At 45.4% G+C, this 15,549-nt stretch overlaps 1 protein-coding gene across 1 annotated transcript in view; it reads right to left on the bottom strand.

The window, feature by feature from the left end:
- The window catches only part of LOC135921800 (protein SHQ1 homolog), a 132,575-nt gene that overhangs the window by 14,857 nt on the left and 102,169 nt on the right, over window positions 1–15,549 (bottom strand). The window contains exons 9-12 of the mRNA XM_065456121.1: window positions 13,181–13,279; window positions 9,367–9,420; window positions 4,036–4,159; window positions 1,373–1,493 (exon numbers count right to left, since the gene is read on the bottom strand). Of these exons, the coding sequence (XP_065312193.1) occupies window positions 1,373–1,493; window positions 4,036–4,159; window positions 9,367–9,420; window positions 13,181–13,279 (398 nt within the window). The remainder of the gene's footprint in view (window positions 1–1,372; window positions 1,494–4,035; window positions 4,160–9,366; window positions 9,421–13,180; window positions 13,280–15,549) is intronic.

Below are 15,549 nucleotides of genomic sequence, written 5' to 3' on the forward strand. Positions count from 1 at the left end.
GCAATAAGTTAATGGCGAAGTTTAGCTTTACACAAAAGGGCAGCTGCTTGGCGATATCCACAGTGAATTTGTTATTTCTTTCACATTTCTTGCATAAAAATACAAATTTAGACGATTGCAGACGTGTAATTATGTCATGAGGAGCATCAATAAAGAAGCAGCACCTTCTTCGTTTCATACTCCCCCCATGCCAGCCTGCTCGTTTGATGTACACTTTTTGACCAGGATGCACCGCACACCCGCAGTGCACTGTGGGATTGGCCTCTAAGAAAGGTCTCCTTGGTGGCCTTTCCACCACCACAAGGTAGCACACAAGGGCTTATTGGCCCATTGCCTGCTCCTAAGCTCATGTACTATGTAATGCCTACAGATAAAAGGATACACCATATCCATCTCCTTGGCTGTGATGTCATGGCATGCAAATGGAGAACACATATGACAGAGCAGACCCTTCTGATCAACTTGCTGTCCATGTTTCCTTGCAATACTTGAAAGCCATTACACAAGCACCTGACCACAGCATAATTTATGCATCTCACAATGTGTTGGCACCATATTACAATGCGTGGAGACTGCTCGTTCACTGACATTTCCCCAGAAAAGTGCTGCAGGTTTATTATGCATCATGCAAACAAATCTACATGCAGTCTTTCTTGCCCACTTTCCTATTATCGGAAACAGTCATGATGCAGATCACACACGGGTCTTTGCATAGTGCTACTTCTCAGTTGGTCTGGCATGAGGAAATGTCCATTAGCAGAAAAACATGCTACTCTTTCTCTCCGGACAAGGTTCAGGCTCCTGAATCTTTGGCTGCAAGCACTGCCCCTTGGCAGTCAAGTGAAAGAATATAGCAGCAACGTGTTAAGCTGCTTGAAGCACACGCAACAAAACAATGAGATTTACCACTTCGTGCGCGCAGTAGTCAGAACAGCTGGCTTGACCCTCACCCAGAGACAAGCATTACTTTTTGCTGCTCAGTGACAGTTTGTGATGACAGGCCAAGTGAAAGAAGGCACTATGCAAAGACCTGCTTGTGATCTGCATATTGACTACTGCAATTAAGAGGGAGCATACACTTCAAAGGCATGGCAAGGGCAGTATATGATTGACAATAACCATGCTTATACAAGGTGCACTATCAAAGTTTGTGTTGGAAAAGATTCACGGCCTGATGCCGTTCAAGATATTCTACACATGCAAGAAGAGTCATTGCAAGCTCCCTCGCGTGCTCACACTTGACTACAAGTTCAACTTTACATAAAACTGAAAAGCAGCCATAGGCTCTACAAAATGATTGAGCACAAATCACTTCATGGCACTAGGACAAGAAAGCATGCAAACTACGAGGAAAAAGAAAGGTAAAGCTCACCTAATGGACTGTATCCACACTGCATAGTCTGTGATATATAGATCATTAAGGATGTACCTGGAGTCATGATGGCTGAATATGCCATGGATTTCAAGAAGGCATCTGAGAACATACCGGGGACCTGGAAAGAGCATGATCACACAAAAACTGAGTCTTAGAAAGTGGTCGCTGAACTTCCCTAGTACTAACAAGAAAAATGCACAAAGACAAAGGCAATGGAGCCCACGCAACCAATTTGTCGCTGCCTGCAGCTACTCTCAAGTGACAGCTGGCATATTCATCTCACATTAGGCAACTATGCCTCTGTTAAAAAAAAAAAAAAATGGATGACCTTTGCTTCACATTGTACCAATGCAAACATTGCTTAAAAAAAAAGAATTGCTGAAAAGTGAGAAACTACCATTATTCTATGGTTATTGTATTAATACAGAATTTGAGGAGGAACATTTTTTTTTTAATATGTACTGTCACTTTTCCCTTCAAGGTAACATTTTCATCATTGATTTTATCAGCTTAATGTCATCCCAACATACAAAAATTGGTCAGAAAATAATGTACAGGCCATGATACTTTTGCTAAAGCGCAAGCCAAGCCTTGGAAGTATGTAAAGAAAACTTGCAACCAAGGCCAAGTCTGTCAGAGTGCACTCACAAATACCATGGGTGCATCATAATCAGCGAAAGTCATGGAAACCATTAATGGTGCTACGATGAGGCACTTAATCCTCCGCAGTCCTATGAACAATCAACACAAACATGTTTCTAGCCCCACATCAAAGCTGCAATGAAAGGTGTAAGCAGTATTACCTTTGGAGACTCATACTGGCTAACACACCTATGAGAAAACTAACAACTGTACTGTGAACTCGACCCGGCATGTTTCATCAGGGTATCTACAAAGTTGACATTTCCAAATTCCCTGATTTTTCCAGGTTTTCCCTGAGTGCCTTTGCGAAATTCCCCGAGTGGTGCAGAACTATGTTTTATGTCAAGACGGGCTGAAACCATATTGCCCGATGCTGTCACTCCCTAGTCAGCATATGAAAAAATTTTTTTAAAAAGGGCAATGCAATGGAGTAGTGTTTATGCGATTCAAAAAAAGAATACAAGGGAGGGGTTAGTAAAATGCACACAAAATAAAATGTCTTCGAAAAAAATTGCAAATCAAGTTGGATATTCTCAAATACAAATAAAAGGGAGATAAATACAGAAGAAAATACTTTCAAATATGAGCTATTTCTATCAACTGATAGCAACCTCAGTGGTATGAGGCCCGAACTCTGGCACAATTGAGATTCTCTCTCAACAGCTCGTAAGTAAACCTCGAATGTCCTGACATACTGTACTCTCAGCCCGTGCATGACACCTCAGTGTTGTGTTTCACTGCTTTAAAGAGTTTATTTTATTTTGGATGAAGGGAGACACCTGCATCTCGGCATCAGCCAACACTTTGTTTTTTTAGCTCAAGCTCCTTCAAAAAGGCGGCAGCATGCTTCCTTTCCCGTTCATTCCTCAATGCATAGGTCCTTTCTGTTCTTGTCCTCCTTCCACCACTAGTTCGCCTTACGGACCATTTGAACCATCTTTTTGGTAAGTTGCACAGTCCACGTCCGATTTTTTCGAACTCCCTGGGGGCCGCAAATACATCCAAAAGATCAGCCAGTTGGAAAAAATAAATGCATGTCATTTACTGCCCTTCAGGGCTCAAACAGCCACAGGCACATTAGAAAATTCTCTGAAGGCCTGTCAGTACACGTATTAGGCATATCGGTGCTCGTACTGCGACAGGAAATACCGGGTGCACACGTGTATCATTAAGGAACACATACAGAGTCCCATCGCAATAGCCCCTTTTCATGCTTGTTATGCTTCACTGCAATACATCTGCGTATGCTTCACCAAGTAACATTTCTGTACAAAGGCAAAGCTGACTTTCTGGATCCGGAATTGTGCATTGCACAGTGCTTTCCAAGCTTCTAAGCCAATCGCGAGGACCACGAAGGCGGAGTTTGTGCCATTGCTGACAGCAGCGAATTCTTTCAATAAAAAACGCGGCACCCAGCGGCAAGAAGCTTCATAGCAAACGTCGAAGCAGCTAGGCCTAGCGTTGCAGCATTGGCGGCTACGGCTGCAGCGGATCTGCGTGCGAGAGCGCCGGTTCAAGCCGGTGAAGTAATCAAAATGGCTGCGGTGGCGGCTTTGATTAATGCCGTTTCGGACCTGCGGTCACGGCAAAAAGTCCAGGAAATTAGACGGGGAATGTTTCTTGCGTCCGAAATTTGAGACATTCTGATATATTGACTCTATGGGGTACGTGGTGGTGCCGCAAATCCATCCAAATTACCGGGAATCCGGAAAGTCCGTCATTGACTGTACACTGGCAACTCCTCCAGCCGACTACAGGGTGTAAAAGACTATTCATTACGATTCCTGTCTCTTACAGCATTACAGCCAGCATTACTGCGACTTTCGACCCTCGCAATAAAATTACAGCCAATTTTCTCTGATAGAGGCACGAATTCCCAGAGTTCTTTCAGACTACTTGATATCCCTGAGAATTCCCAGTTTTCCCGGTTGGTAGACACCCTGTTCATGTAAACTGAGCCCCAAAGGCACATAATAGGATTAGAACACCCAGAGCGTATCAGGCACTGCAATACTTACCCAGCTGCAGGATTTGAATGACATCCCCGAGCACAGCATAAGTGAGACCCCAGTGACGGTACAGTGGGTAGGTGAGGCACCGCCGAAAACAGCTCCTGACCGTCTGCTCCAAGGACCAGAACTCCTAAATGCAGTGAAGATTTTAGGAAGCTTAACAATGGAACATCCTGGGATAGTGTACAGTAACGAAATTACAGCATTCCTTAGCTGTTGAAGAAGACGCAGCATTTTTCTGCAATATATGGTTTTGCTACTGAGTTCTGAATTTGTAAATTTATTGTTTGTTTTTTCCTTAGTAGCTGATTTTTGGCAATTTAGCCAAAAATTTAGCCTTCTCTTTTAAAATGCAGCAACTTTAATTCAAATCAGTACAGCGTTAGTCCTGCATTTCGCATGTATTTAAGTGGGGAAATTGGAACAAAGTAATGTTCCTTCCTTTGTTTCAATTGTTAAGGCAAGGTGTTATGCACAATACAATTAATGTTCCTTCCTTTGTTTCAATTGTTAAGGCAAGGTGTTATGCACAATACAATGCAGTTTGCAAAGCTGCACAACCTCCTTGATTGCTCTACAACAGAATGGCATTTGGGTTCGTCTTGTGCAGTGCTCGCTGGATGTTGCAGCAATGTTGTTTGGGGACCCATGCCCACTTGTGCGCGAGTGGCGCTGCTCTCTCTAAATGCAGAACCTTGTCAATACGATCCTGTCACATACGATTTCTTGGCGCCATCGTTCGCGATCGAGAACACAAAAAATGACCAATATAGTTATGGTTCATTTTTATCGATTCGTATGTTCCTGTAAAACATAATCTTTCAGTAACAAAGTTCAGTACACCACCAAATTGCAACTGTACGATACATTTCCTGGCCGCTAAATCCCATGTAAACAAGGCAAGGTGCGAGGTGCATACGATTGAAAACAGTAACTGCCTGTTGCAGCAGCTTCCCCGCAGTACATGCCCACCCTTGCAATGTGAAAATGCCGCCATTGCACTTTGCACTGACGGAGTGTGCAGATTATTCAAGAGCATTCGAAAAGTATTCATGAGAGATCAAAGTATCATAACCACTTGCCAGTCTTCTTTGGGCAATTTGTCAGGAACCCGCGCTGTGCACTCTACAGCGGTGTGCAGCTGTATCACTTGACTTGGTTACGGCTCCGTCTATGGGATCAGCTGTGGCTTTGGTTGTGGCTTCCCCTGTTTTTTTGGTTTTGGCTGTTGCTTTAATAGTGCAGACCAAGTTGTATTGTTCTCCGCCATGAACTTGTCAGATTTAGATTGAATTACGCCAGGCCTGTGGGGCAGAGGAGAAGGTGTTGTCGGATAGGGCGTACTCCTCACAGAGGCATCAGTGTTCTTTGAAGTCTGACAGCATCGGGAGCATCGCCGTCAGACAAGAGCTGTGGCAGCATGGATAAAGCAGGCATCATTGGCTTGGTGGGTCGCTCTCGCCACTGATGGCATGTTCATCCCGTGTTGGTCAGGGCTTGGGCTTTGCCCAGTTTAGCCAAAGCCAAGGTCAGGGCTAAAGCTTTACTCATTTCTCATGTAGTTACTATTTAGGTACTACCAAATCTCCTCCCAGGTGGTTGCATGCCACATTCACAGCTGTTGCCACCAACCCTATTACAATAAGCATCTCCAACTATCTGTTTGACAGCACGTGGGGTGTAGTGGCATTGGAAATGTGCTGCATGACTTTAATTTGCGATAACCCAAATGTGCCACCATTCCCTCCTGCAGGCGGAGCGACGTTAGTGTCATGTTTCACACTGGCGGCATCACCAGCATTGTATGCTAACATCGCCCACCACATGCTGCGCACTCTACAGAGGTGCGCAGCTGTATCACTTGACGATGTTCCAGCTCTGGCTGTGGCATTGGCTGTGGCATTGGCTGTGGCATTGGCTGCAGCTTTGGTTGTGACTTCCGCTGTTGTTCTGGCTTTGGCTGTTGCTTTAGTAGTGCGGACCAAGTTGTATTGTTCTCCGCCATGACCTTGTCAGACTTAGATTGAATTGCCATCCATCATATCCAGGTCACAGAAGACTACCTGAGACCGACTGGCCTCCGATGCTCACCATGGAAATCAGAGCTACTACTATACAGGCCCAAGCGCAGGGGCCCCAAACCGAAAGGTTGGATGCCTGTAGAGGACATCGGCATTACTCTAAGGACAAGTGAGGGCTGTCTCATCCCCAGGGTGGACTCTCACCGGGGTCTGGGTATGATGATCGAATCAAACAGCTCCAATAACCAGATGGTACTGAAGCTCACCAAGAAAGCGGACAATGCCATCAAGTTGATAAGATGGGTTACCAACCGGCAGCAAGGACTGAGTGAAGACAACCTCGTCCGGCTGGTTCATGCTTTCGTGATGCGTTACTTTACATACGTCGTGGCCATCCACAACTGGCAGAGGTCGGACATGAACAAGCTGAACACGTTGATAAGGAAGGCTGTAAAGAGAGCCCTCGGACTTCCCATGTACACGAGCTAGGAGCGACTGCTCCACCTCGGCATGCACAACATGCTAGAAGAGATAGCGGAGTCACAGGAGAGGGCACAGTTTACCAGACTGTCTTCAACCAGTGCCGGGAGAAACATCCAGAGAGAGCTTGGAGTTCCCACAATGGAGATCGAGACCAATTTCTGCAGCATACCTCGAGAACAGAGAGAGCGCACTACCGTTGCCCCCATTCCTCAGAATGTCCACCCTGAGTACAATGTGAGCAGACGAAGGGCTAACGCTAAAGCCCTCCTGGAAGAGGCTGGCACACGGGCTCGGAGTGGCTGTTTTGACGATGCAGCCCTGTACCCTGACAGAAAGGCATTCGCTACAGTCAGCGTCGATCAAGAAGGGCAAATAATAAACTCCTCGATGGTCCGGACGGCGGGGGTCAAGGTTGTAGAACAGGCCTCAATAGCATTGGCTTTGCTGCACGATGGGAGAACGACGATATACAGTGACTTCGACAATCCAAGCATTTGCCAAGGGCACCACCTAGAAACTGGTCTTGCAGATCCTGCGGGACAAAGAAATCAAGCAATACACAATTGTCTGGTTCCTCTTGCTCACATGGGACAGATCAAGGACGCCCCGTTCAACCTCAACGAGTCGGCCCACAGAGCTACGCGAGGAGTCGTCGACCACGTAGCTAGGTGGCGCGGTGCTGAGATTCCAGACAATAGAGATCCCCCTGCGTCGTACAATGAACTCACAAAGTACTTTTATCTGGGGAGGCGGAAGTATCCACTGCTGCACAGTAACTTGAACAGGCCTCAGACATTGACATTGAGACTCTTGCAAGTCGGGGCATACCCTAGCCCCGCCCCCTTACACTGGATGTGTCCTGAAATTCAAACGTCAAACACTTGCACGCTTTGCTCAGACTTTGCCAACTTAGACCATATGCTCTAGCGGTGCCCTGTGTTACAGGGCGACGAAGATGTTACGTCATCCAAGTGGGAGGCTGCCCTACACAGTCCCGATTTTGAATCCCAACTATGGGCAGTCCAACGGGCCCGCGATGTGGCAGAGAGGCTAGGTCTTTCTGTACCGACGTGGGAGCAGCCCGCTAGTGTACATCCCGATGGACCTTATTAAAGTTTTTCCATCCATCCATCTATTGCCAAGCAGCTTGATTTTGTTTCGATTTTCCATTGCCGTTTTAAAACACCATGCAATAGGAACATGACAATGTGTGTCTTGGGTTGCGCAGATCCTACCAGCTCAACATGTGTTAGCATCTCGTGCCACAATAACTTGCACCAAATGGGCATGTCAAAACTTCCAGCCACAATTCCCTGCTCAAAGAAGCTGCTGACCCAGGCCGAATTTAAGGAGCATAAATGTATGCTTGCCGAAGCCGCAACAATGACAACACATGTCTTGGCCTGCTCAGGTCCCACCAGCTCAGCGCCCGTCGGCGTCATGTGCTGCAACAATTTATGCGATGCCTCTAATTATGTAGATGTCAACTACAGTTGAGTGCACCAAAATTTTTAATGAGCTTGTATCACGTTTTCCCAGTTCGTACACTTTTTCTCATGTTTTTAAAGAAAACATCAACGAGATTCTACTGTATTACAGGGACACTACACGCAACGTGGTTTTAAGCCTTAATGGATGGATGGATACAACTTTCTTATTAAGCCTTAAGCTACTTCAATTTTATTGACAGCTTTTAGAAAATACTGGGTGCGGAAGAATCCACAGCACTATGGTAGAAATGACAAAAGCTGTTTGCCGTCTGTCCAAAAGATAAAGCTTGATAAGAGCCTGCACATGTCTGGGATACTTGTCCGGAACTAGCAATGTCATCTTTGCCAAGATAACGGCCTGTTGATGGTGATGATCACTGTAGGACTCCCAATCTACATGTAAGCATCATCATCATCATCATCATCATCATCATCATCCTAGTTACGCCCACTGCAGGGCAAAGGCCTCTCCCATACTTCTCCAACTACCCCGGTGATGTAGGGCTGGGGTTTGATTGTTGTATTCATATAGGAGGTTGTGGCCAAGTACTGCACCAGGGTGGCCAATCCTGCTCTGGTGAGAGAGTGCGTTACCGGTTCTGGTCACTGGGATCAGGCCGCACTCCAGGCCTGTTTGTGCAATTTTCTCAACACGTCTTTTATTGTATTTTCCGGTGGAGAATTGCGCGGCACCGGGATTTGAACCACGGTCCTCTTGCACGGGAGGTGGATACTCTACCGTCCCCACAGGAGTTAAATTAAAAAATTATATTATGGGGTTTTACGTGACAAAACCACTTTCTGATTATGAGGCACGTTGTAGTGGAGGACTCCAGAAATTTCGACCACCTGGGGTTCTTTAACGTGCACCTAAATCTAAGTACACGGGTGTTTTTGCATTTTGCCCCCATCGAAATGCGGCCGCCGTGGCCGGGATCCGATACCGCGACCTCGTGCTCAGCAGTCTAACACCATAGCCACTGAGCAACCACGGCGGGTCCCGCAGGAGTTGTACATAAGCATATACCAGCACATATCACATACTTGCAACAAACCTCGAAACTTGTGTTCAGTGAACATTTTGAGTTATGCTGATGTGTCTGCTCGGATCACTGCAGCTGTGTCAGAACGGTGGTTTTTTATGTTTAACATAAGTCAGGCAAACACAGAAAATCTTAACCACTCTTTTCTCACCTGACTCTTCTCCAGTGGTTACAAACACTATTTCTGTGCAACATTCAAGAAAATGGGTGCAACAGCTACAGCTTAAGTGTTCCCGCACAACCACTTCAGATGCCACATATATGTGTGTGCAAAGCAAAAGAGCAATATTAAATGCTTACCTCAAACCATGACAGCGTTGCACTGATCTTGCTTATGTTCCAACCAGACTCCACCTGGATGAGAGAAGCCAAAGAGAAAATTCCAAGAGACTCAGTTCTTCTCTCAAACAAAAACCATGCTGTCTTTGCAGAGAGTGAATACTGCCACATGGTAGTGACCAGGTGCAGTATCAGAATATGACTGTTTAGTCAAATGCCCACTGACCAAAGAACAAAGCCAATGGCAAAAAATGGAACATGCACAGTTGAAGGCCACCCAATCAAGTGCTGCATGCTGTATGCAGACCTAATTTACAAAAGTCACCACCAATTCTGGCTTAGTGAGAAACAGCTCAAACAGTTTTTGAGCACACTGCAAGTGCCATTATGAAGGAGAAACCTACACCATGAACAAATCTTGTGCGAGAGTAGAAACTTGCTCGTTTCCATCCAACTTTTTTACCACGAGCTTTACCAAACATACATGTATTAGTTACAAAAGATGTACATGACACAGAGCATAAACTGAAGTCCGAAACCTGGTCACTATGTGTGTGCTTATAATGCCCCATGCTGAATTCAACAATAGAGAGTTTTAGAATAGGGGCCCCAAACGCTTTGGGGCCCCAAAGAAATAGCGTCGAAGCCACTGCGCATGCGCGAGACGCAAACTGCGTTTGGGTTTTGCGTTGGGAACGCTATTTCACCGATTTAGCGGGAGTTCAAATAGCGTTCCCAAAAGCTTTGCGTCAACAAACATGGCGGCACCCATCGAAGCAACGGCTCTAACCTAGCACCAAACTGGGTTCGATTCGTGGTAACGCGTGAAGTTCGCCAGCTAGGAGAAATGACTGCAGTTATCGCTTTCTCTCAACTAGCATGTGTTATGAAGATTGATTCATTAGACGCCGCTGATTCCGAATTCGAGTGTGGATTTTATGGCTCGTAGGCCTAACACGGCTAAGCTTGGCTGGTGAAGGCACGTAAAGTTGGTTTTGTTGCTCAAAACTAAGCACAACTGAGCATTGCTGCTTAAAGAATAACCTCTAAATTGTAATTAAACGCGAATACACGCATGTCAAAATTACTATTCATATCATAAAATGGTATATTTTATTTAATCATTTTTAATCGTTTTTCTTAGACGCCGTAGTGGCGCTGTCAGCGCAAGACGCTATCCGCAAACGCAAAGCCCTATTCTAAAACTCGTCACTCCTGCGTGTCCCAACGCTAACACCCGCAAAGCTCTTTGGGGCCCCAAAATATTGGGGCCCCTATTCTAAAACTCTCTAATGTAAAGTGCTCTTGAAAAATATGTAATAAGGCACAGTGAATTGCAAGCAAGCAACAGGAATAGGTGAGGTGGACCCTCATTACATTTTTGTCTACAGAGTGTGTCGTGTGTCACCAATTTCAGGGGCGTGCAGATCTTACGAGAAATGGGGTTGGGAGACGCAGAGCAGCACCGCAAACAGATTTTAATTACACTCTACAAACTCAAAATAAAGCTCATTCAAACTAAAACACAATGAAGAAATGCAACCTTATGCAACTTATGCAACCACTTATGCAACCTACTTGAGAATCACTAAACATGTCCTTATTACTGGCTATGTTAGTCCTTCGTGTTCGCTACGCACAAGTCAGGCCACCCTAGCCTGTGGCTGCTACGCTACTAGAAAGGACCGTTCTTACTGACTTTTGTCGTCCCACGTATCTTCAGAGTCCGAAGCGTGCTGGATCTTCAGCATAGTCAGTGTTCTCGCCAACTCCGTAAACATTGCTGCCTTGGTGTTAGCCAGTCAACTCGTCCGTCTCTGATGCCAGTGTCCCGAGCTCCGTTGTTGACGTGGCACCCCGGCCTCACCAGTTAGGCCTAACTTCGGCTTCAACCGCTACTTCTTCGAGTGCCGACTAGACGCTCCGGGGACTATCATACATGCTGGTCTGCCTCTGAAGGAGGATCCTTCTTGGAGTGCCCGGCACTGCCGTGAGAAGCTGCAGCAGGTCCAAGGAGCCTCGCTCGAACGTCGCCAAGGTCGACGGCCACACACTGGACCACCAGCGTCACGGACTTGACCGAACATCCATGGCTCCCGTTGCCAGTGTGATGCTGACACTACAACCTTATTGGCCCAGAGACACGTCGATAATCCCAGCTCGATGCCGCTTCTCCCTCGATCACAGCTCAGGTCACGCGCCTCGGGAGCTCGTGCCGTTCGGACCGTTACGTGCGCATCGTCCTCTTCTTCCTTTCTGCGCCACATGCCTCTTACATATGACAGAGTGCCATCATGCGCCTGTTCTTGATGCATAAAACTACTGTGTTGATCATGCAGTCGCAGAGCCAGCATGGCCACCCAACTCGTAACCTCATGCACGCCTCATTGTTGGCACATAAAAATAGAAATTAATTCCATTCTGTCAGCTGCCACAATGATAGTCTGGCTGGCTGTAATGCCGTGAACGAATGCAGTGGTGCCACACTTTGTGCTGTATTGCATGGCAGCGTCCCGAGTTTCACACCAACAAAATTATGTTGTGGTGCCGCAGCGGCACAATTTAGGTAGAAAAGAGAGGCCCCTTTGGAGCAGTATGAAGCAAGAAATTCCAGTCAGCACAGATCGGCACAATTGGCACAGCATTCCCACCACTAAAAAAAAAAAATACAGTAGACTTCTGTTGATTCAACTCCAGTTCACTTCTTCACTTCACTTTTTGGTTGATTTCATCCCAACTGAAGGTCCCAACCAGTGCCCATGCGTTTCTATGGGTGCAAGCTTTTGTTATTTCGATCCCAAAATTACCCTTCACCAGATAATTCGAACTTGACTAGTCAACATGCATGCCCCTGAACCTATGGTGACCCGAATAGTGACCCCATTAATGTCACCATCTGTCCTGGTGGAGCTTAGCACGGACAGTGAATGCATGGAAGACACAAATTTTCAGGCAATAGCGCAACTCGCAACAACCGATTACAGTACTTATCTGACTCTAACGTGCATCTTTTTTCCCCGAAAAAATTGAGTCAAATGGTCGGCACAGTGCAACTGATGACGAAATCAAAACCACCTTTGCGGTGTTTGTACGCTTTACCGCATAACAACGCTGTGTAGCAGCAAAGCTAACTTAAGAAAACCAGCCACCATATTGCAACACATATTAGACCGTTAGCCATTTTTGTAACTAAATAATAGGGTGTGCATTAGATTTCCGCTTTGTTTAGGTGCTTTATTGTCATTCCTGCGTTACATCTCCATTTCGGATACATAAAAAGCGGGCACGCGTTTGATTCGGGAGCATGTTAGAATATGGCAAATACTGCCAAATAGGTATAGTGTTTCGCCGTTTTTTATGCATCTTGTTTAATTCAACCTACAAGACAATTCCATCAATTTCGTCGATCCTGTTTGCATTGAAGTAATAAAAGTCTACTGTATTACATTCCCCTACCATCCTGTCCTGCCTGAGTAAGTGCTGGCCTTTGTTCACGACTGCAAATTTTGCGAGAGCAGCTGTACTGTTCAAAGGGAGTGACAGGTAGCAAACTGACCGTATCTTCGCCCTCAGTGACCCGCTTGTTGTAGGCGTAAGCGAACAGGATATCCACCAGGCCAAGCTGCAGGGACAGCTCCAGCTGCTTGTCCAGCAGATGTACAAGGCAAGTCAAGGATGTGTGTGGAGTGGTATTGCATTGAAGTAATAAAAGTCTACTGTATTACATTCCCCTACCATCCTGTCCTGCCTGAGTAAGTGCTGGCCTTTGTTCACGACTGCAAATTTTGCGAGAGCAGCTGTACTGTTCAAAGGGAGTGACAGGTAGCAAACTGACCGTATCTTCGCCCTCAGTGACCCGCTTGTTGTAGGCGTAAGCGAACAGGATATCCACCAGGCCAAGCTGCAGGGACAGCTCCAGCTGCTTGTCCAGCAGATGTACAAGGCAAGTCAAGGATGTGTGTGGAGTGGTAAAATGATGCCAGCACACTCAGTTGGCAAAAGAAAGAGCTCGAAGGGCCCCACAGTGTTGCTGCCTTTTAAGTAAGCAGCCTGTACTCTGTTTCTCTGCTGAACTGCACAGCTAGGTTTCCTCTAGATGCAGTAAATGTTTGCCAAGCCGGAATTGTGGTAACACAGATTTCCAAAAATATGTGCACCTTAAATTCAGTCTATTGCATGTACACTTGGATTGTTATGGACCCGTCTCACATAAAATATTAGCAAAGGACCTGAACACTTTAGTACCAAAACTGAGAATACACTCGCAGATATCCCCAATGCTTTTTCTGGGGATTCTTCAGTCTACAAGAAGAAATTTTCATGATGCACTGATATAGAGTGACGGTTACAGCAATGCGATAACACAACAGTGATATGACCACTAGATGCTATTAGCATTACTGTAATCCATGTCAAATTTGTTAACTATATTTTAAGAAACAGGACATGTGCCATTTTTTACATGTGCATTAGACATACTCAGGCCAAAAGCACCTCTTATGGTTTTGTACTAATCACAATGCCACACTGCATATTACACAATAAAGTGGAATCTCGTTGGTACGTTCATCACGAGAGCCAGAAAATATAATGTACAATCCGAAAATTGTATTATCCAAAGTGAACTCCAAAAAGTGTGAAAATAGGCATACTCGGTGACAAATTGAATAGCGAAGGTTCATGTGGCGTAGGGTGCGGCGTCAGGTGTTGGCACTTCAGTGCGCTGAACACTACAAAGTTCGTGTGGCGTTCTACGCACTGAAGTGCCAACACACTTTTATTCAGCAACGTTGAAATAGCTCTTCAGTTTGCACTGAACTTTGCTTTTTTTCAATGCCTATGAAACAGCTTTCTGGAAGTTAAAAGAAAAAGAAGCCGCCATTTCCTCATGCAACTGAGCAGCTGCGCACCACCAGTCCATGTCGCCGCACTGCCGCAGCAGTTTTACCTGCACTGGCATGCCATGTGTGTTTTTCCTAAAGTGTGGCTGCGGCTTAACACGTTGTTTGTGGGCTGTTCGATTGTTATTTAGGCTGGTACACTCGAATACAAAGCCATGAGTTTTAAAAATACCAGCAAGAGCACACTACTGCAGTCGTATTATCCAATTTCAGCTGGAAATTCCATCGCAATAACCAAATGAAAATACATTGCTCGAAGGGGATGTTAGCCAGAAAAAAAAAAAAGAAATAGGTGCAGTCAAGAAAAATGTATTATGCAGAATCGTATCAACTAGATTCCACTGTACAGGAAACACAGCACAGGTGCTTACATAATGTAGAAGAAATATGGCTCAGTAAAACATTTTCTTGGGGGAGCACCTATCCTGTGTACACATCTCGCCCCTGTATTGTTCACACTACTCTTTTTCGTCTTAATTACGAACTAACTTGCCCAAGAAAATGTTTTACTAAGCCATATTTCTCCTACATTGAGCTAGTGCCAATTTTGTGAGCACATCGTCCTCGTTTCTTTCACACTACCATTTTCCTTTCTTCTCAGTTATAAATCAACTCGTCCAATAAAATGTTTTACTAAGTGATATTTCTCCTACAATGAGCTAGTGCCCATCCTGTGTGCACATCTCGTCCTCGTTTCTTTTGCACTACCGTTTTCTTTTTGAGTTATGAACCAACTCGCATAAGGAAATGATTTACTAAGCCATATTTTTCCTACACTGGGCAAGTGCCCATCCTGTGTGCCCATCTCGTCCTAGTTTCTTTCGCACTACCATTTTCTTTTTCAGTTATGAACCAACTTGCCTAAGAAAATGTTTTACTAAGCCATATTTCTCCTACATTGGCAAGTGCCCATCCTATGTGCCCATCTCATCCTCGTTTCTTTCGCACTACCGTTTTCTTTCTGAGTTATGAACCAACTCGCATAAGAAAATGTTTTACTAAGCCATATTTCTCCTACACTGAGCACGTGCCCATCCTGTGTGCACATCTCGTCCTCGTTTTTTTCGCACTACCGTTTTCTTTATCAGTTATGAACCAACTTGCTAAAGAAAATGTTTTACTAAGCCATATTTCTCCTACACTGGGCAAGTGCCCGTCCTATGTACACATTTTATCCTTGTTTCTTTTGCACTACCGTTTTCTTTCTCAGTTATGAACCAACTCGCTTAAAAAAATGTTTTACTAAGCCATATTTCTCCTACATTGGGCAAGTGCCCGTCCTATGTACACATTTTATCCTTGT

This window comes from Dermacentor albipictus, chromosome 6 (genome assembly GCF_038994185.2).
Source record: "Dermacentor albipictus isolate Rhodes 1998 colony chromosome 6, USDA_Dalb.pri_finalv2, whole genome shotgun sequence".
Lineage (NCBI taxonomy): Eukaryota > Metazoa > Arthropoda > Arachnida > Ixodida > Ixodidae > Dermacentor > Dermacentor albipictus.